The following is a 22035-nucleotide window of genomic DNA, read 5'->3' on the forward strand; positions in this document are numbered from 1 at the left end:
AGAGTGTGAGCACTTGATCCGCCACATGCTGGTGTTGGACCCCAACAAGCGCCTATCCATGGAGCAGATCTGCAAGCACAAGTGGATGAAGCTAGGGGACACGGATCCCACCTTTGACAGAGTGAGCCGGAGTCTTCTGCCTCGGGAGCTCCTCTCGGCCTACCGCTGTCCTTGGCACGAGACTGTAATCAGGCCAGGGCCCGAAAAGGCGGGCCCTGGGGACACACTGTTGTGCAAAACGAACGGAGCAAGGGAGGCGAGCAGGAAGGGAGTCCGACCCAGTTGGGAGAACAGTGGTACCAGTTCCCTGCCACTGGTCCCCAAATCAGAGCCCCTTCCGGGCCTTTGAGACAGTACAGCCCCCACCCCTGCGGCTCTCTCCCCACGGGGACTCTAGTCCCTTCCTCTGGCCTCGGTGGGCTCAGCTCAGTGGCTCCTGTAGCGTGCCTGTATTTAACCATTCTGGCCACCCAGATGCCCCAGAGAGCTCAGGAAAATGGAGGTCTTGTCTGCTCACAGCTGAGTACCAAGGCTTCCTTGCTTAGGCTTTGCCTGAGGCCAAAAATATCCCAAGCTAGCAGGGCATGGAACAGCTTGTTTGTTCATTATCTGTGATATGCCCTCTTGACATGGTTAATCGGGGGTTTGATAGCTTGCCTTTTTCAATGTTACAGTTAATAGCTGAATGCCAGCAGCTAAAGGAGGAAAGACAGATGGACCCCCTGAATGAGGAGGTCCTCCTAGCCATGGAGGACATGGGACTGGACAAAGAGCGGACACTACAGGTATCCCCACAGGCAGGCAGAGCAAGTGAGGTGTGGCTCTGCTCTCTCTGTCCTGTTTCCCCACTTTTCTCATGCCTGGAAACTTGAATGTTTCTGTTTCCTTCCTCTTCTTTCTCTGTGCCTCTCTGGGCCTTGTGGAGAAGGTGCTTTGGTCTTCTGATGTTACTTTGAAAGGGTTTTGGTCATTGATAGGCCGTTTTAGCAGGACTTTTTACCCTTCCCTTCTCTCTTGATAGTCATTAAGATCAGATGCCTATGATCACTATAGTGCAATCTACAGCCTGCTGTGTGACCGGCATAAGAGACACAAAACCCTGCGTGTTGGAGCACCTCCTAGCCTGCCCCGAGCCGTGGCCTTCCAAGCGCCAGTCAGCATCCAGGTGGGCCCTAACCCGGTACTGCTGACTCAGGGAAGGAACACGGGCGGGGAGGGCCGGGGGCGGCCACCTCACTGACGCTGAGGCAGGAGGGCTTCCTGTCCCTTCCTCTCTCCCCTGCTTCCTGTGTCAGAGGGTAAGCAAAGATCCGAACCTTTTTTTGACAGAGAGGATGGAAGGGTATTCCAGTATCAGGATGGACAAAAATACTTGTGTTTTTTTTTTTTTTTTTTTAAAGAAAAAGTAAACCCTTGAGAGAGACTGTCCTCTCTGAGCAGGGCTTCCTTGTTGCTCCCAAGGGCAGAGGAAGCAGGCCCAGCGGTAGACTCACAGGCCTTAGCAGCCAGGAATATGCTGAGAGACTGTGGTTCTTCCCCCCTTCGTGGTTAAGGCGTGTGTATGTGCGTGTGTCCTGCTTTCCAGGCCGAGCAGGCTGGCGCCACGGTGAACATCAGCGTCCCCCAGGTGCAGCTGATCAACCCGGAGAACCAGATTGTGGAGGCAAGTAGTGGCCGCTGGGAGGGCTGCCCTTCCTGTCCGCGGCCGGCCTTTCCAGCTCCTTCCTGTTCACTTTCTTTCCCTTGACCTTGCTTCCTTCCCTTCTTCTTTCTGATTTGCTTGTGTTTCCCCCACCTCAGCCTGATGGGACATTGAACCTGGACAGCGACGAGGGTGAGGAGCCCTCCCCGGAGGCGCTGGTCCGCTACCTGTCCATGCGGAGGCACACGGTGGGGGTGGCTGACCCGCGGTGAGTATCTGGCCCGCAGCCCTGATGATACCAAGGCACAGAATGCCCACCTGCCTTCGAGTTCCCACCAGGGCACATTCTTCCTACGTCATCGTATCTCCCAGTGACCGAGCCAGGCTTTTCACCCTGTCCCCGGTCCCTGGTAGATCAGACTGGACTGAAGAATCACAGAGCTGTCCCCAGTGAATGGCGGGCCTAAGCCACCACCAGCCCAGTTAATTGGGATACTTCCGTGAAGAGCTTGATAGCATCTTTGCCCACAAAGATTGAGGCCTTCTGACCAAAGTCAAAATTTGAGCTTTTAGAGATGTTGTTACATGTTCTAATGCAAGACTCATCTAGGAAGCAAGGACAAATGATATGGTGTTATTTATATATGTTAAAAATTAGATTAAGTGAACAAGAATCCGAAACACTCTGAGACAAAGTACCAGTTTCCCATTGTTTTCCCAAAACAGCCCTTCCGGGGAAATGAATTGAAGGCAGCTCCATTTTTATTCTATAGCCGAAGACCCATAACATGGAAAGTAGCCTTACTTCTTTTCTGGATATTTCCTTTACTGAGTAGGGAAGAAAAGGTTGTGGCAGGTTCTCTTGAGGGTTCACCTAGGGGCAAAGCTAGTTTTCTTATAAATACCTTTTTTCTTGGAGTGATTTCCAAAAAAACCTCTCACACCCCCTGATTTGCTTGTGTTGTGTTTCTAGTGTTCTCGGCCTGCGATCAAACAGGCAGTGGGGGAATGTTCTGGCTCCAGAGGCCATGTCAGCTGCACAGGGGTGGAGTCCTGTGTCGCTCTTAGTGGAAAAATCTCTTACTTTAAGGCGTGCCGTACACCCTCCTGCTGGGGCAGACAGCCCTGCGCGGGCGCCCCTCGTCTGCCCCGTCAGCGCTGGCAGCATGATTGCATTCTTTCCCTGGCGGATCAGTCGCTCCCCCGGGCAGCCATTGTTTAGTGGATGGCATGTGTCCTCCAGAAAGTCGTTCTTCCCCTCCAGGCCTTGAAAACCTGAGCTGGCCCAGTGCCAGCATTTGCTCTTGGCTCAGACCTGCTGCCTTTACAGGAGTGGTCAGTGTAGAACGGCAACCTCTGGTCCCAGGAGTCCAGTGGCCAAGAGCCAGATTCCACACACTTGGCTTCGACTTGCTTTGGGGTCTTGGAAATACAGATTTAGGAGGAAAGTAAAAAAATAAAATGAATTGCGCTGACCTCCGTTTCATCAAGTGTTGGATTGTAAACACTTTTGAGTAAGAATATTAATTAAATGTCTCTGTCACCCTGTTTCCTATCAGCACGGAAGTCATGGAAGACCTGCAGAAGCTCTTGCCTGGCTTTCCTGGAATCAGCCCGCAGGCTCCATTCCTGCAGGTGGCCCCTAACGTGAACTTCATGCACAACCTGTTGCCCATGCAAACTTTGCAACCACCTGGGCAGCTTGAGTACAAGGTGCCGGCTATGGGGGAGGGCTTGCCCCCAAAGAAACCCATTGGGTTGCCTTTGAGACACTCTGGGGACCATCCCCTGGATTGGAGGGTGTCCTTATAGAGAAGGATGATTTGTCTTGGAAAGCAGCTCGGGTGAGAGGGAAGACCTGTCTGGCCTACCCTGTAGTTAAAGGATGGCATTTCAGTCGAGAGCACTGCTGCCCCACCTGCTGCCCCCGCCTCACCAGTCTGCCCTTCCCACTCTCCTCCCGACAGGAGCAGTCCCTCTTACAGCCGCCCACCCTACAGCTGCTGAATGGGATGGGCCCCCTTGGCCGGAGGGCATCAGATGGAGGAGCCAACATCCAGCTACATGCCCAGCAGCTGCTGAAGCGCCCACGGGGACCCTCCCCACTTGTCACCATGACACCAGTGAGTGGCGGCACAGAGCCCAGCCTCTGGTCTCAGGGTCTTCTGGTAAAGAGGTTGTAGGCCTAGGCCGGGGAATCCAGGGTCTGCACCCTGATGTCTGAATTTCCTGTTCTCCAAACTTATCATGCTCAGCATGATCCTATTTTCTTCAGGCAGGTAGAATTTTCCAGACTTAATTTTTGGCTAGCTGCTTTATGTAACCAATTAATTTCTCCACGGAAGCCTGCTCCTGGAGAGCCCTACCCTCAGTGGCCACTTGCAGACGCCCCCCTTAAGTACAGCTGCAGCCCTGCCAGCGGGATTGAACAGTTTTCTCTGAACTTAGTTTACTTCTCACTGAGCCTTCTCTTTGGCAGACCCTGCCGCACGTTTCTGGTCCAGCTTGACTCCTGGATGGGCTGCTTTCACGAGCTCTGGCGCAGTCGGTGCCTCAGTCCCACCATTTTTATATGATGGTCACATTCAAGGGTTCTTTTCCTCCCCTGGGTTCTGTTTATTTCTGGTTACTTTCTTGACATAGCTAATTTATTTAGTCCTTCATTTGTCATTCATTCATTCATTCATCTTGTACTATAAGACTGGGCCCTAATTATGCCCGTAGCCCTTACAAGGGGTTTCACCCTACTGCTTCTCAACAGGCTTCTGGATGAGGACCTTTCCCCTCTTCAGTCCATCATGTTACCTTTGTAAAACAGTAAATGAGTTACCAGAGAAACATTTTTTAAATGTACAAAATACAAGGCTAAATTTTTTATTCAATTCAACAGACACAAGTACCGTTAAATTGTATAAAAGTTTCTAAAAGCTTACTCTCTATTTCTGTACTTACCTTATCACGGATTGGCAACAAACCAGTTTGTGGACCAGCATGGGTCCGTGGGCCACTTTCCCAACATACTGTCGGGTAAAGGAAAGAATGGCATTCACAGTTCCCAGGCTCACTGAACGTCGTGCGGGAAGACAGCTCACCGTAGGTGCAGTGTGAGAATAGTGGCGAGGCCCCTCTGTGGTCAAGGGCCAGAGTGTGGATCCAGCGGCTCGGAGGTGGCAGGGCCGCCCAGGGAAGGCAAGGTCAGTGTAGGTTATAAAGCGTCCCGTACAGCTTTATGGGAGGTGGAGCGATTTGCTCTGTCTGCTGTGGCTGCTTTTGTCAAGGTCACTAACAGACTTGTGCTCATAAACCCAGTGGGCGTTTTTGATCTTCACCCCTTCGCGCCTCCAGCCGTGTCGGTCTCCGTCAGCCATTCTCGGTGAGGTGCTGTCACCTTTGGGCGTGTGCAACACCAACCACGTTCTCCTTGTTTTCCTCTGTCTTCTCCTCTTTGGGGTCCTTTCTGCTTGTTCCTCGAATTTGGTGGAACCCAGACTTTCACCCTGCGCCCTGTCTCCATCTCATTTTACCCCCTCCCTCTGCATGACCGAGCCCACGCCCGCAGTTTCATTCACCAAGTGAGTCTCCGTCCCGAGCACATTCTGAGCCCGCGCTTTGGCCTACAGGCCACATTCGCCTCCTGCTGCGGGGTGTGGCTGGTGAGCTCACAAATGCTCAGAAGGTCATTTCAGTGTGACCCCAGATGAACTTAGGAAACAGACTTGAAGAAACCCATTTTGTCCCCCTGGGTGACAGTGCATGGTCCTGTCATTCTCCTGCTTACACAAGCCAGGAACGTGGATTTTTTATGCTGCATGCTTCCCTGTCCTAGTCCCCATCAGGTGGGCTGCACAGGCCTGTGAACGAAGCAGCTTACTTCTGCCCACCGACGCTGCCTTGCCCTAACGCGAGCCACTGCCACCCTTTGCCGAGACGAGCACAGAGGCCTCCTAACTGGCTTTCCTCGCTTCCAGTCTTGTCTCCTAGTCCCCACCAGCAGCGCTTTGCAGCTGAAGGAGAAGAGCTTTCTGAAATAGAGGCTTTGTAGTATCGTGTCCCTGGTTGGAATCCTTCAGTGATTCATCACCGCCCTTCATGAAAATAACCTTCCTAATGTGTATTCAAGGCCATTTGTAACTAGCAGCACTGTTCCTCCCCGCCCTCATTTCTAGCCACTTCTGCCGGCGCCTGTTCATCCAGCCTTGTAGAACTGTGGAAGGGATCTGGAAACCCTGGAAACATTCAAACAATGGAATTATTCCAAAAGGGGTTTTGTTTGTTTTATAGTTACCATCCATTTCTTAAAATGCTCTTTTGTAATAAGGGGAGTATGATTTTTGCTCTAGTCCCTGAGGCCACCAGGCCACGAGTGGCTGTCAAGGATGCACGGCCCTCCGGTGCACATGTGGGTGGGAAGGGACACAGCACACACACGCTGTGGTGGGTCTCCTCTAACTTAATGTGTTTTGGGGTATAAAGCTGTTTTAATGCATTGATTGCAATTGCACAATTACATAGGCCCTCTGAACCCACAGGCCGCCTCTTTCCTGTCAGCCTAGACGCTTCGGGGGCTTGTGACCGCTTTCCCGCCTCACGTGGCTCGCTTCTCTCCACCATTCGGATCTCAGGCTAGGTGCCACATCCTCTGGGATGCCTACCTCAGTTCCCCAGCACCCCACCAGCGGACGTGGCCATGCTGCTTTGGGGTGGTCTGCTCACTTGTGTCTGTCCTCTACTAGACTGAAATGAGAGCAAGACTGTATCTGCTAATTCACATTTTATCCCGGAACATAGTAGCATTCAGCTGTTTGTCAGATGAATGAATGAATGAAGAGAAAGCAGAGGAAGAAACCCAAATTAAAATCACCCGAGCAAGGTAAAAGTGGAAGAATAGAAAGGTATCTGAAAGCTTTATCTGACCTAGGCATCCTAGAAAAGGTTTGTAACTAAGAAAATTCACAGAAAGGCCCACCCCAAGTCCAGGTGCTAGAACACGAGAAGCTCCAAAGGAAGCGCCCCCTTGAGCTTTTCCTTCCTGTCTCTCTCCAGGCAGTGCCAGCGGTTACCCCTGTGGACGAGGAGAGTTCGGACGGGGAGCCAGATCAGGAAGCTGTGCAGAGGTAATGTGGCATCTGCCAGTGCTTGCAGAGCGTCCTTGGGCAGGCTCCCCCTGCGACCAGCGAGAGGTCCCCTCTGCCCAAGGAGGTGGTGCAGTGCGGCTGCGACATGCGTGTGGTCTCTCTGCTCAGGCCAGATGGCATGCTCCTCCCCACACGGAAGTCACAGAAGACTAGCGCCATTGGAAGTCCCCTAAGTGACAGCAATAACCATAAGAACTTTGTCTTTCCTCCCTCCTTCCTTCCTTGCCCCCTGCCTGCACATTGCAACTCTGATAGTATTCACAAGGCACAAAGCCTGCTCCTACCTGCCGAGAACTGTTTCCTGAAAAGGAAGTGGAGATGTGGGATGACAGTGATCCTAGCTAGTCTGGCCATGGACCTCTGGCATGGACTCTTCCTTCCCAGGAGAATGAATACCTCTTGTACTGTCTGCTGTGCGCTGCTTCCATTCCCTTGTACCAACAAAGATATTGAAAAAAGAATGTGGGATTCGGGCCAGGGACAGATGCAAATATCCGTTGTTTGCAGAACCGTGTTGAGAGATGCCTCCCTCACAGAGAACGGCAGTGACCATCAGGCATGCTGCACTGTTCATTTTACCTCAGTCCCTTAGCCACCATCCTCAGCCCCATGCATGGCCCCCTGGGGGAGGGGGTTGTCTTTCTTATTTTCCGGGAAGGGGGGTTTTGACCAGAATCCAGCATGTATTTTCCCAGAAATACAGGTGTTCTTCAAGATTATATGTTTTTTTCCCTTAAGGGAAGTTGAAATAAAATGGTTTTCATGGGCTCGTGGGGAAACTTTGGGTGTCTTTATCAAATGGATATTAAAGCACTAATGGCACACTCTTTGGCAAGATTACATCCCACTAATTATAGTCTGCTTACGGTTTTTAGTTTAAATGGGCAAAGTAGTTAAGAATGAAACAAGACCGCTTTTTAAGACCCTTCCGGTTGCTGCCCACCACTTTCCAGCCCTGGTAGCTCTGTATGCGAGTTGCTGTTGGGAAAGGAGCTGGGTGCGTGTGGAAAGAAGAGTGGAGAGCGGGTGTCGGCCGTGGACCGGCTCCTACAGCTGAGCCAGTGGAAGAAAAATTGTAGTAACTTTTTTTCCCCCCTCTTGATGCTGTTGTCTCTAGACTTTGCTGACAACAGGACGTATAAAGTCGCAGCTGGGCCCTGCTGGTGTCATGAAAAGAGATCAGGAAGCTTCCTGCCTTCATAATCAAATAGCAATATTTCAGTTTGTCTTCTTTGTCTTGGACTTTACTTCCTCCAGTTCACCTTCTTTCTTCTGTAGACGGACATCGGAGGGTAGGATGCCCATCCGTGTTGATGTGACCAAAGGAATCAGGCTTCTTTTCCGCATGCCCAGGAACGGGTGGCGGAGGGAGTCGCCCGCTGGGTGCAGGGGCCCGATGCCTTAGTAACGATGCGGACTAAGTGGTGGATCTAAAAGCTCTTGAGGGTAAAAGTCATCAGCTTGTCAGCTCTTTAGCTTTTGAAACTTGTTTTCTTGCCCTGACGTTTTCATCCCCTAAAAAAATTCTAGACCTTTCACATGGTTCCGTTTCTTCATCCTCTAGTGAGTGTTGGTCCCCTGGGGACAACATCAGTTTTTCTTCTCTTGTGATTGCGTTGCCATCATGGGGCACGAGGAAGGGGTGGTTCTGGAACTCTCTCATCCCCGGGGTGGAAGGATCTGTTTTCTGGACTTGCCGTGAGGACAGTCCGCAAACCTGGGGGCCGATAGTATCTAGAGACCTCTGTGGAGCCCGTCTGACTCTATCCTTTGGCTCATCTCTAGGAATAATCCTTAGAGCTCATTTCCTCTGACTTGTATTTTGGAAATTTGGAGAGAAAAGAGGAACAAAATTAACAAGTAGAACATAAATCCTTCTACTGGATGCGATGAAGTAAGGAAAACCAGTCTCTTTGTGAGCTGCTTCTGCTTTCTCTGTCCTCTTAATGGCTGGTCTTGGGCCCAGGATCCAGCCCCGTCAGTGGTAAGCCAGCATTTGCTGGCCCTTTGGGCTGATCTCACTTCCATGCAGTCAGACATCTTTCTCCACCGAGCCCTTCCCGAGCTCTGGCGCTGTTTCGTCCTGAGCGCTGTGGATTGACATCTGTGCTTCTTGCTGAGGACTACTCCTATCTGTCTTTTTTACTGTGAAATGTGCTCCTGCTTGTTGCAGGTACTTGGCAAATAGGTCCAAAAGACATACACTGGCCATGACCAACCCTACAGCTGAGATCCCACCGGACCTACAGCGGCAGCTAGGACAGCAGCCTTTCCGTCCCCGGGTCTGGCCCCCTCACCTGGTACCTGATCAGCATCGGTGAGTAGCCACATGAGCTATGTGAGCATCTTGGGGCTCGTTGGTCAGGCACCTTCTGGCTGGTCTCTCAGCGACGGCGGATCGCATGAAGGCTTGCAGTAGCAGCCCGAACTTACGTCTTCTCAGCTCCTCACACTAAGCAGTGCACAGGCAATGAGATTCTTCTTCCCCATTACCCTGCAGACATTTATTGTCTGCAGCTGATTCTCATGACTCTAGATGTTGACTCATAGGTGAAGTTGAACTTGAAACCTGCAGGGAGGTGAACCTCCCGGAAGATCAACTGAGAATAGGATTTGTCGCCATATCAATAGACTTGACCTTTAATAACCCATCACCTTCAAAAGAACGAACATTTCTCATCATGTTCCCACTGAACGACAAGCTTGGATATGGAGGAAGAGACTTCCCGTGGTGCGGTGGAGCAGACACTGCATGCTCTTGAATGTCGTGCTTGAGAAGCCGTCCTTGTAGTATTCTGATGGCAGAATCTTTGCTAGGTCTCTCTTACACCCGTAGCTCATTCTCTTGAAGAAACGAGACCAGGTTAACCTTCCTGACCAAGAAAACTTCACAGAATTGAATCCAAGTAAGCCTGGAAGCAGAGGGGAGCGCTTTGCTAGAGTAAGATGCTCGCTTCTGTGAATACCTGAACACCTTGACGACTACACATCTCAGCCGTGTCCACACAGAAGCTGTTCTCAGGCTTGTGGGCCACACTTTCAGAGCCACTGCCAACTGCTAACACTTATTTTATTTCAGTCTTTTTGGGAGGCCAATGAAAAGCAGTCTTACTTGGGAAGGTTGAAAAGCACTCAGATCCTGAGGAAATTAAGTTTATGAGTGTGTCGTGATTCAATCTGGCGACCAGCTCACGCTGGCAAGCTTGACACATGTTTTTATTGTGGCTAGTTGCCTGTTGGGCATCGGTGTAATCAGCAGAGACAGGTGAACTCTGAGTAGACCAAGCCATGATTAGTGCCATGTTGGAACTCCGAAAGAGGGAAGATAAGCCTTTACAAATGACCCTGGGTGACTTAGTTACCCAGTCTGTTACAAGTAGCAGGGATGACGATCCTCATGGAAAACTCTGGTGGCGCAGAAAGGTAGTATTTTTCTAAGGAACACCGTGCAGGACCTCCATTGTCAGGCTCCCACATCAAAGGTACTTTGAGGGCCTGCCGGAGAGCTGCCGCTGCTTCCCGAACGTTTTCTACAACTTCTCAGTGACTTTGGGCTCTCCTTTTACAGAACAGACCCTTTACTCATTTGTTTCTTTCTTCCCCTCCTCCTTACCTGCCCCCTAATTTGTCAGCCTTTGTCAGGGTCCACTGTTAGGTTAGGTCCTTTGGGTGTCCGTGTTTAATTCTGAGTGTTCCCCAGGGGGACTGCTTGTCAGGCGGACATGAAGGTCAGCACATCCCACAGTCACAGCCTTGATCGCAGGCGCTGTAAGGGGAGGACCACAGCGGCCCACAGCTCCGTGGTGTGGTCTCGCCCTGCCTGCCGTCACTGTCAAAGCCTTGCCTGCTGGGGATCTGTCTGCCGTCTGTTTTTATGTGGACACTCTTAGAGCGTTTCAAGGGTTTCTGTGGTCAAGCCAGTCTGAGCTGGAATGAACGCTTGAGGAGCGGCAGATTGTGTAAGGGGGGGCACTTACACGGGTTCAGCATGGCTCAGTGGGGTTACTCTAAAAACACGGCAACACAGGAGAATGAGGTTAGTCTTCAGGGGGAAAGAAAAGAAACTTTCCAAGGCCTGAAATTGGGTAGCCTGGATAGATTATCGAGTTCCTTTTATTTCCTGGAGGGAATCATTCAAGAACAGCATGTGTATCTATTTTTCTAAGTATAATAGATAACATGGAGACAGAAGAGGGGTTTGATCAACCTTTTCAGTCCTAGAGGTATGTGATTTAGAACTAAATTTTTTAAAAGCATAATAAAAAAACCATAACATGAGATGGATTTTACTTAGGTGGGGCACCGAGTCCCTGTTTGAAGAGTGTAGTGGGGACATCAGCGTAATATGAGGCTGTCCTGAGTTTGAACACGATTGCTAATAAAAAAACACAGTTGATCCTGTCTGCTTCCAAATGAACAACTGCGTCAGGACTTTTCTCAAGTTACTGTGCTAGACTGACCGCAGCCAGTCTGTTTACAAGCCCAACTTCTGGAAAAGTCAAGAAACACAGGCTCTGGGAGTTCTACTTTGATGGGAGAGGACGGGTTTTGTGCAGACAGGCTGTATTAACAGTTGAAGAACACAGCTTTCTGAGTCAACCAAAAATGTGTCCTTTCCCAGAAAATATTGCAAGGGTAAGAATCAGATTTTAGGAGAAAATAGTATTTGCTTGCTTTAACTCCAAACGACTGAAGTAGAAACAGAAAGAAGCATTGAGGAAACGCTCCTGAAAGTAGCTTCCATAATCACTGGTTCCGGAGCGTCTGCCAAAATCATTTTGTCTTTTGTGTTACAAATGCAATTCGTGCTCATTTCATTAGCTTCCTACCATGTCAAGCTTCAGGCAGAGTCTGAAACAGTAGGCGTCGTGAGAAGAGGGGGGAGAAGGTCTTTCCCCTGCTGCCAGAACTCTTCTGACCCCTCTGCACAGTCAGCAGGCCCTCCGCATCCCTCCCTGTCTGCATTGTATCTCAACTCGCTTTTTCTAACCTGCTTCCTTAGGCTTGGTTCAGCTTCCGCCCGCTTCAGAATGAGTAACTGGCGAAGCAGCGTGTCATTTCCCCCACAGTTCAGTGTGATGTCATCTTGCCCTGGACCTGGAACCCTGATCCTTTCCATCAGCTGCGGGAATGCTGCCTTGGCGGTCCTTTATCTGCTTGCCTCAGCCCATGACCATCTCTTTCTGATTAGGAGACAAGTGCAGGTGTTAGCTTCTAACCCTCACGCCGTCTTAGGCGCTCCTTATCAACAGCTGGGCCTTTCTTTCTGTGCGGCACTGCGCTCTGCCTGCTCTGTGGGGTTTGCTAGGTGACCCACACGATGGCTCTTTCAGTAGGAGGCTGGGCGGGCGCTGCTCTCTGAGAAGTTAACTGCCGCAGTAAAAAAACCCTTGTTTGCCATGACCAGGTACGTGCAGGATCTTGAGGCCTGCATTCCTTGAGAACGTGCTGTCTCCGTGTGGGGATCCAAAGTCCCTTTTCTCCCCACTTTAACCCTTCACCCTCCATTTTCTAGCACAGACCACAAAGCTGACTGTAGTTCCCCTCCAGTCACGTGGAGGTCATTGCTCATGGAAAACTTTGGGTCAAATGGTGAATTTTAGGTGTCTGAAGGCACTGGGTAGGGACAGGAGTATGAAAGCAAGCATTCGTGTACTGCTTGGCCTGAGGGACACCGAGGAGCTCTTCTCTCTGATCTAGTATATTTGTAAGAACTGGATGTATTTAATCCCGGACCTCTCCGGGCGTGGAGATTAATCAGCTAAAGGTAAGTGGAAATGGAAGACGTGTACCTGGAGCCCTAAAGGGAAGCAGGCTAGGGAGACACCTGCCCTCTGGAGATGGCACGGAAGTGGCGTGGTATCCAGGATGGCACGAGCAGCGGCCATCTGTGTGTGTGCCCGGAACAGCAGTCCCTGGGTGATCGGCCAAAGCCCCAAGTCCTAGCCCCTAACCTTCTCTTCCCGTGTGTTCAGCTCCACCTACAAGGACTCCAACACCCTGCACCTCCCTACGGAGCGTTTCTCCCCTGTGCGCCGGTTCTCAGACGGGGCTGCGAGCATCCAGGCCTTCAAAGCTCACCTGGAAAACACGGGGACCAGCAGCAGCATCAAGCAGCTGCAGCAGGTAATGGGGGGCAGGCGTGGGGTCGGGTGGCAGGGGCACGGGCTCAGACCAGGCTGCTTCCTCACACTCTTGCCGGACTGCTGGCCATGCACAGCTTTCCCCATGAGAGGGCTCAGCCTTCCTCCCGTCTCTGTAGCTCACTCGTGAGGCACTTCCGGGCTTGGGTGCCAGGGGGAAGCTCCAGGAAAGGTCCTCCTCCCGTGACATGGGCCTGGGGTGCTGTTGCAGCCGGCCGTGCTCCTGGAGGAAGCAAGTGTAGCTGCAGGCGACTCTGGGGGACTGGTTGCCCTTCTGTCTTCCTGCCCGCCAGGCTTCAATGGCACAAGCTCTGTACAGTGGTACGGGTTTCACACTGGACATTCTGACTGATACACAGGCCATCCTCGGTGGTTTCCGTTGGCCCGTACAGGGCAGGGTGTGAATACAGTTCGCACCCAGACACCCATAGAGGTGGGTTCGTTGCTCGTCAAGGACCCTGTTCTCCTCCTGTGCCTCTTTCTGCCCATGAGACTGGGGTGCAGCTCTGCATCTGCTGCCATCACTGCATGGGGTGGGCCTGGCTGCACCCCGTCTGTGCTGACCGCTTTCCCCTCAGGAGTGTGAGCAGCTGCAGAAGATGTACGGGGGGCAGATGGATGAAAGAACCCTGGAGAAGACCCAGCAGCAGCACCTGTTATACCAGCAGGAGCAGCACCAGCAGATCCTCCAGCAGCAGATTCAGGTGGGCCTCCGCTCTTGGCGCGCTTCAGCTCGCCGGGGGTTCGCTCTCGGCGGGTTTGCCTGTGAGCTTTGGAGGCGGTCCCACAGGGCAGAGTGGAGTTGACTTATGTTGGTGGTCGGCATGTTGGAGTAGAGGTAACCAGGCCGCCCCATGAGCGGCAGGAGCGTGACCTCCGGCGCAGGCGGTCATGCTCGTTCCTGAGGACAGCTCCGATTCCTCTCCCAGCTCACTCACTCCGCTCCGTTTCTCACCGTGTTCTAGGATCCCCTCTGCGCTCCACAGCCCTCCCCACCTCTTCAGGCCGCGTGCGAGAACCAGCCAGCCCTCCTCACCCACCAGCTCCAGAGGTGACGGATCATTCTGTGACACGCCTGAGCCATTGTCTCTACAGCTGGGGGTCCTTGGCCCCATTCCTCTGCAGAGACAGTGACTGACGTTAGCATTCATCTTGGAAGAACCTGTTTGAAAAGCAGACCAATTTAAATGCCAGCAGACCCCCTGACATCCTGACTTCCGGGGCCCCTTCATTTTCTCAGCCCCATGAGCAAAGTGATCTGACATCTGATACAGGCCAGACACAGGTCCACAGTGACTCTGCCTCTGTCTGGGAAGTCTGGTAAAACAAGATATGGGTGGGTTTGAAGCAGACCCCGGTGGGTAGTTGATGTGTGTTTTTCTACCCTGGCAGCTTATCAAAACTAAAAAAATAGTTTCTTCTTCTGTGTATTGTATGGCTAACACTGACTTCTAGATTATACTGTCATTACAGGAAATTTATTTATTTACCTTATTTGTTGCTTTTAAGGTTAAGGATCCAGCCTTCAAGCCCACCGCCCAACCACCCCAACAACCATCTCTTCAGACAACCCAGTAATAGTCCTCCGCCCCTGGCAGGTGCCCTGAGCCAGTCTCACGGTGAGTGCAGAAGTTCACACTGGGCCGCAGGGTGCCACGTGCAGGACAGGCCTTGGTCTGGGTGCAGAGGGTCACACTGCATCGCGGGGTGCTGAGTGTGGAATGGGCCTCAGCCCGGGTGCAGGGGTTCACATGGGGCTGCATGGGGCGTCATGCAGGACAGGCCTCGGTCCAGGTGTGGAGGTTCACACTGGGCCGCAAGGTGCCACGTGCAGGACAGGCCTTGGTCTGGGTGCAGAGGGTCACACTGTGCCGTGGGGTGCTGCGTGTGGGACGGGCCTCAGTTCTAAATGCACAAGCCAGTGATTTGAACTGCAGAATAACCTAAGTACTTGAGGGTGTGGACACTAGAGCCACACTGCCTTGTTCTGAGTTCTGGTTCCACCAACTTCTTAGCTGAGAAACCTCAAGTAAATTGCTTAACTTCTGTATACATACCTCAGCTTTCTCAAGGGAAAATAGGGATACTAAATGTATTTACCAAATACATACAAAGCCCTGGGAGCTATCTCTGGCACAAAATAGTTCTCAATAGACTGATGAGAATTAGACTTGGGGTGGATTAATGATTGTGCATTGAGTCCCCTGTACAGATTTTTATTGTTGTTAACTGTTAACAACCATTCGATCAATAAATATGAGAGATGCCCTCTCAAAAAAAAAAAAAAATAGTTCTCAATAAAGGTCAACTGTTATTAGTATTTTTTAATAAAAACCCCCTCTACCTCCACCAAGTAAAAAGTCGCTACCAGAACGTTCCTTACTGCCGTGCTCCATGGGATTCTCCACCGTGTATGTGCGATCCTCTCCTGGGGGTGTTTAGGTGGAAAATGAGTACACCCTGATTGGTATGGGTCCTCAGAGACTAGCGCCCTGAGGATCGGTATTCCAAAGCCAGTAGTCTCTCACGGATCGCCACACAGGAGCCCTGGGGAGCCTGAATCGGTCAGAGTGGGTCCCCCGACCAACATCAGCAGGGAAGGTAGAATCTCAGGTCCCATCCCGAACCTACTGAATTGGTATCTGCATTTTAGCAAGATCCCTGGGCTGTTTGTGTGTGCGTATGACTTTGAGAAACACCGCCCTAGCCCAGAGCTACTCAAAGAATAATCCACGGACCAGCTTTCAGGGCAATGTACTAGAAGTACAAATTCTTGGGCCCCCTACTTGGGACCTAACCAAGATTCTGTGTTAGAGCCCAGGAATCTGTTTTTTAACAAGTTTTCCAGATGACAAAGTGAAGTTTGAGATGCACCAGTTTGAGTCTCCTCACTGGCGCCCACTGCTTCCAGTTGGAGGTGACCTGGGCCTTCGGTCACTCCGAGGTTCCTCTCCCCCCAGGTGCTGCGTCTCCCTCCCACTTTCAAGGCCTGCCCCCCTGCAGTGCAATCTTCCAGCAGCAGCAGCCTGAGAACTGCTCCCCTCCTCCCACCATGGCGCTCACCTGCCTGGGCATTCAGCAGCCCACCCAGTCCCAGCAGGTGACCATCCAAGTGCAGGAGCCCGTTGACATGCTCAGCGCCCTGCCAGGGGCGGCCGCAGGCCCTGCTGGGCGGGGCATCTCCATCAGCCCCAGTGCCAGCCAGGTTCCGATGCAGCACCGCGCCAACCTGATGGCCACCTTCAGCTACGGACACCGACCCTTGTCCAAGCAGCTGAGTGCCGACAGCGCAGAGGCCCACAGGTAAGGCTGTCTCGTGTCACCAGCCTTCTGTGCAGGTGAGCAGGTGGGAGGAAGCCCAGTGACAGCGCAAGAGAGGAGGAGGGGAGGAGAATGAGCCAGACGGGGCTGTGCTCCTTTTGCCCTTCCTGACATCAGAGCGGTGGGACTGGGGTGAACCAGAAACCTACCTACAGACCGAGGATCCAAATGCTAGTGAGGCTCAGGAGGAGGCTGACAGAGCTGCCTTACTGTCTGCAAAGAAGAGGATGGCCTAGGAGCAGCGCGCCCCCTGTATTCTTTTAGGATTCTTTCTCTCCATCACTCTCATTCTAAGAAACTGGTGCTTCTTAATAGTCCAAGTGATGTTGTAAAATAGGCTACATGGCTCAGTCCCTTGGAAGTCCCTGGACGAGCGCATGAGAGGGCAGCAGGGATGGTGTGCACCCCACAAAGTGCCTCTCGCCCCGCAGAGCTCTGCCCGTGGGCTCCCCCCACCCCCAAGGCAGAGAGTGGCTGCTCCCCAGGAGAGTCTAGCGCGCTCGTTCCGTGGACGCCGGCACTCACTCCCTTTTGTGTCTGCAGCTTGAACGCGAATCGGTTCTCCCCTGCTAACTACAACCAGGCGCATTTACACCCCCATCTGTTCTCGGACCAGTCCCGGGGTTCCCCCAGCAGCTACAGCCCCGCCCTGAAAGTCCCTCCACTTGACCAAGGTCCCAGCTTCCCTCCCAGCGCACACCAGCAGCCACCGCACTACACCACGTCGGCTCTGCAGCAGGCGCTGCTGTCCCCGACCCCGCCGGACTACACGAGGCACCAGCAGGTGCCCCACATCCTGCAGGGACTGCTCTCTCCCCGGCACTCGCTCGCCGGCCACTCGGACATTCGCCTGCCCCCAGCAGAGTTTGCGCAGCTCCTTAAGCGGCAGCAGCGAGAGTACCAGGAATTGTTCAGGCATATGAGCCAGGGGGATGCTGGGGGCCTGGCTCCTGGACCTGGGGGACAGAGTATGGCGGAGCACCAGGCTTTACCGTTTCAAAGTACCGACTCGTATCACCACCACCGCCACACCAGCCCCCAGCATCTTCTACAAATCAGGGCGCAAGAATGTATCTCCCAGGTCTCGCCACCCGCCGCGGCCCACGGGTATGCCCACCAGCCGGCTGTCGTGCATCCGGAGAGCATGGAAGAGGGGTGCTCGTGCGAGGGGGCCAGGGACGGCTTTCCAGACAGCAAGAGTCCGAACCCAGTGACCAGAGGCTGCCATGACAGCCCCCTGCTCTTGAGCACTGGCAGACCCGGGGACCCTGAATCTTTACTGGGAACTGTGAGTCACGCACAGGACCTGGGGCTGCATCCCTTCCGCCATCAGCCAGCGGCTGCGTTCAGTAGGAGTAAGGTGTCCAGCCGAGGTAAGGGTCCCTTCCGAGTACAAGTCCTGGGCCACTGTGCCCGATTTCAGTGAGCTCGGTGGTGTCACCTTTTTTTCAGAGTACCTCGTCCTCTGTTCCTAGGAGAAAGTTCTCAGACGGCCTTCAGGACCTTTTGGGGGAGAAGCATGTAGGAAGTGGGAGAAGGAGTCTGTTTTCAAAATAAAAAGTGATAGGAAATTGGCCCTGAGATAATGCAGTCAGTGTGACTACCCCTACTTCTCATGTTCATACCGTGGTATTTTGCAATCCAGCATTTCCTGCCATCAGACTTTAGACTGTCAGCTAACTAACTTCTGCAACAGAGCAAGTCGGCCAGTGCCAGGGAGGCGTGACTCAGAGTATATAGTGTTGGGCCAGGAGTCCAGGCACCTGCGGTCTGGACCTGCCTCGGTTAGGAGCGCCGTGACCTTGTTGTTTACACCCTGAGGTTGTTGGTTTCCTTCTCCGTGAAAGAGGGGCAGGAGGCCTCATGATCGCGCTTCGCAGAGTCCTTGGGCAGATGAAAACATGTATGTGTGTGTGTGTGTTTTTACATGGTATGTGGCATGTGTGAGAGAGAAGCACTTGGTGTAAACGTGAGGCGCTGCCATCACTCCGGTCACGTCGCTAAGAGCCAGATCCAGCACAGCACCCCAGGGGGCTGCGGCGCCTCGCTTCGCGTTACTTTATAATGAGTGGGGCGTCCATTTCCATGCCGAGGGCTCAGACTACCATCAGAAAACATTGCTCATAGGACGGGAGCACTCACCCTAGACGGGATCTGGACTGGCATCCCCCCTTCCTCCAGGGACCGTGACAGCTGAGTATCCCTGAGGTATACAGCCCTGCAGCCAAGCCTGTCCCCCACCCTCCCCTTCTCGGGACCGCCTGCCTCTGCAGCCCTAGCCTGTAAACCCAGCACAGGACACCCAGCCTGTAGGGGACCGGGGACCGTGGCATGGAGCAGGGTGGAAGGCCTTGCTCTGAATCAGTTCGTGTGAAGACGGCTTGGGGTTTTCAGGTGGTGCTTGTTACGCACAGGAGGGACATGTGCTTGTAGGTGACACCAGCTAAGCTTGGGCTTTTGAACAGGTCGGTGCCATTCCGCCCACCGGTCTGCACCCGTCGGACGTACTGTGGCCGCCGTATTTGTAGCTGGACACAGGATGGTTGCTGGTTTCAGAACCGAGTCTTGTGGGATGGCTGACAGTCCGGAGATGTTTAAGCCAGGGTGGGGGACAGCCTAAGAACCGCCATACCTATCTGGTGGAAGAAGGGGTTAGACTTTTCTGGGTACATGTTACGGGCCAGACCAAGATCAGGATAGAAGTCGCAGCAAGTTTCAACTTCCTGTGAAAGATCTCTGTAAGAACTTTCCAGAACAGGCCGCCAGGGCAGCCTGGGAGCCGCCTGTCTCTGCAGGTGGTGTGGACCTGTGGAAAAGCTTCCATTGGCTTAGCCTATGGCAGCGCGTGAACAGGAGGCGGCCTGCTGATGTTCCCAATGAGACAACCGAGGCGCAGATGCGTGGTATGGGTGCAGCCCTAAGTGGCATCCGGACCCGAGTTTCTCTGCTCCCTCCAGCAGGTGCTTCTGACGGCCTGGTGTGCCAGGCACCAAGGAAAGAGCAATGGTGGGCAAGAGGGTATGCTCCCCATGCCCCCCACCCCGGCGGTCATGTGTTAAAACACCGTTGAAATTGTTTTTCTTCAAAAATCACTCTTCGGCACTGTCCCTCCTGTGTGACACGTAGGTACAGAAAAGGTGGAGGGCTTGAGTGTGCCTGTGTCCCAGCGCTGTCAGAGGAACCCCCTCTCAGCGGGCTTGCGGGTCTTTCTAGTAGCCGTGGTAAGGCACCAGCTAAGGGGGAGCTCGTTCCCAGCCCCAGGGACGGGGTAGGCTCCCAGCAGCGGGTGGCTCTGAGTTGGGTCCTGGTGGATGAAGGCATTTTGCCCTTGGGGTTTGGTGGAGAAGCATCAGGAGAGACTAGTGGGTAAGAGGGCCTCAGGGATGTTCAGGGGGAAAAGCCAAAGCAAGCAGGCGTGGTCGGCTGTGAGTGTGGTGCACAGAAGGAGTCGGCAGAGGCTGAGGGCAGAGGTTTTCTGAAGTCCAGGCCATGATGCAGACCCAGCTGCAACGTGCCACAGGGTAGGTGGCACCCTGCCCAGTTCTCCTGGCAGTTTTAAATCGGCACAGTCCTGCCGGTCAGCCTGGCCAGCCCCCTCCTGTGCATCTGAGGCTCCCGCCTCAGGGTCAGGGTCCCTTTGACAGGCCTCTCCTGCCTCTTCCAGAGCTGCTGTGCCCGCCTACCTTCTTACATCCATGGCCATCACCGCCATCGTCCCCTACAAACGTCGCATCCGCTTTCTCGAAGAATCGAGCCATAGTATCTCCCTGAAGGCTTCTGCCCTGTCCCTGCCTCGTCACTCGTCTTGGCTGCATCTTACGCCGGAGTCTTCTTTCTCCTTAGATCTTTGTGCCTGGCTGTCAGCGGGAGCTTTTCCGGAGGCTGTCACTGCAGCCCCTGCCTGCCAGTGGGCTGTGGGGGTGATCGTTTTCTCCCTTCCTCCTGCCCAGCTTACCCAAAACTTACTCTTTAATGGAGCCACCGAGTAGGCCTTTTCTGGCTCAAGTGCTGTCCGCTTCTCTTCTCATACCCACTTTGTGACGCTTGGACCACACATACAAATAGCTTTGGCGAGTAAAGCCACAGCTTATTACTGTGTGAATTTAGAACTCAGGGTAGAGAAATGTGGTAGAGACATGAGGAGGGAAGGGTACTGATGGGGAAGCCCACGGATGCTCAAGAGTTCAAAGCCCTGGGGGTGCACGTCACGACTGCGTGTGCACAGCGATGCCGTGTCTTGGGGCGCCCCTGTGGTCCTTACCTTAGATAGCAGGAGCAGGCACTGTGACTGGGGGCCTGACGTGCGACCTCTCTTCTTTTGAGTAATGAGGATATTAAGCTAAATGCTCCCTAAGAGCGGAATTAGTGTTTGTAGTACATCCACCCCATGCCCAATGCTCTCAGCTCAGTGGCTCCCTGTTTTTCACAACCACCCTGGGATCTGTGTGTTATGGCCCCTTTTACAAAAGACACCATAGCTTCACCATCGCTTCCTGCCTTTACTTGACTCCATTCTATTCTTTTGAAAACTTAAGAGCTCACAGTTTCACCTTACCAAGGAATCATCGTTCTGCATCCCGACCACCCTTCAGGCAGAGGAGGGGAATTCAGACTCGTTTATCTCTGGACAGAGGAATGCCTGCGGTTGCCTATAACGGTGCCTCCATCTCTGAGAAGTTACATACCAGTCACAAAACACTCCATATCCATGATAGGCAGATGCAGCAGCACCTGTGCAGTGACTGGGTCACACGAAGCTAGATTGCTGGTGCTGTGCGGAATGCAGGGGCGAGCAGGTGAAGCGCCTGCCCTCAGTGAGCTTAAACTCTACTGGGGGAAGGACGACCAGCTCACAAACAGCCTTGATGTGCGGCATGAGGGAGTGAGTGCTACAGAGGTGCAGCCGTGGAGAGGGCTGCTGGGAGGACTTTCTCAAGGCTGGGTGAAGAGGGATCGCTGGTGTTAGCCCAGAAAATTAAATGCCGTCATCAGGGTCCGTGGCTACCTATTTCCTTCATGGCTGTTCGCCACCAGTCAGTATGGGGCCAGGCACTGCCAGAGTACCGGGCAGGCAGTGTGCCCCAGGTCGCCCCAGATGCACAGAGCCTCAGGGCCACGCGTGCCCCGTGCTGCGTCCCACTGCGGAAGTAGAAATAGGGTTTATCTTCCTACTCTAGTATTACACTTACTTTTTTTTTTACTTTGCAAATAAATAAATACAACCAGTTAACATAGTGATATTGCCAACTTGAATCACAAAGAAAAGCACATCCTCTGCTCTGAGCTTTAGCGCTGTTAGTGGACTTCAGGCCCCCTAGAGGGGTAAATTGGTGACAGACTGGGAGAGTTTGCCCCTCAGAACCTTTAAGAGGAATACGTACATGTCACTTATTCTCATTTTCTCTTAAAACTTAGTAAATGTGTAGGGACAAGTAAACATTGAAAGATCAACAGGGAGTTGGGCAATCTGCCCCGAGTTGCCCGGGTGGGTGGGCGGTGTGCACTGGGTCCGTTCGTGCGTGTCCCGCCCGCCTGGCCGGCCGATGGTGCTCCCCTCTGCGCCGTCGAGACCTCCCTTCGCCAAATCCCCAAGAATCCTGCTCTCCCAAGTCCTCCTCCGTTATTTAACTGCCCTTCGGTGAGCCTGACCGTTCCTCCAGCTGCTGAATTGGCATAAAGGATGCCAAATGGTGAGCCTGAATTTCATGTCCCCTGGTCAGTGGGTTGGTCTGCTTGCCACCCACACCCAAGCTGGTCAGCTGGTCTCATCTAGAGAGTGTCACAGATGACTTCT

General features: G+C 53.0%; 1 protein-coding gene across 7 annotated transcripts in view; it reads left to right on the forward strand.

Annotated features, from left to right (window-relative positions):
- The window catches only part of SIK3 (SIK family kinase 3), a 224424-nt gene that overhangs the window by 193925 nt on the left and 8464 nt on the right, over positions 1 to 22035 (forward strand). For 5 of the 7 annotated variants that reach the window (XR_012132740.1, XM_073239742.1, XM_073239743.1 and 2 more), the window contains 15 exons: positions 3 to 121; positions 675 to 785; positions 1022 to 1165; positions 1586 to 1663; positions 1801 to 1910; positions 3202 to 3355; positions 3610 to 3765; positions 6686 to 6756; positions 8951 to 9094; positions 12753 to 12903; positions 13499 to 13624; positions 13886 to 13971; positions 14430 to 14539; positions 15881 to 16223; positions 16785 to 17614. Coding sequence is in view for 6 of the 7 variants with exons in the window: in XM_073239742.1 (XP_073095843.1) it covers positions 3 to 121; positions 675 to 785; positions 1022 to 1165; positions 1586 to 1663; positions 1801 to 1910; positions 3202 to 3355; positions 3610 to 3765; positions 6686 to 6756; positions 8951 to 9094; positions 12753 to 12903; positions 13499 to 13624; positions 13886 to 13971; positions 14430 to 14539; positions 15881 to 16223; positions 16785 to 17614 (2733 nt within the window). In the remaining variant the exon portion in view is untranslated. The remainder of the gene's footprint in view (positions 1 to 2; positions 122 to 674; positions 786 to 1021; positions 1166 to 1585; positions 1664 to 1800; positions 1911 to 3201; positions 3356 to 3609; positions 3766 to 6685; positions 6757 to 8950; positions 9095 to 12752; positions 12904 to 13498; positions 13625 to 13885; positions 13972 to 14429; positions 14540 to 15880; positions 16224 to 16784; positions 17615 to 22035) is intronic. The other 2 variants (XM_073239744.1, XM_073239745.1) reach the window with 2 other exon arrangements.

This window comes from Manis javanica, chromosome 6, assembly GCF_040802235.1.
Source record: "Manis javanica isolate MJ-LG chromosome 6, MJ_LKY, whole genome shotgun sequence".
NCBI lineage: Eukaryota > Metazoa > Chordata > Mammalia > Pholidota > Manidae > Manis > Manis javanica.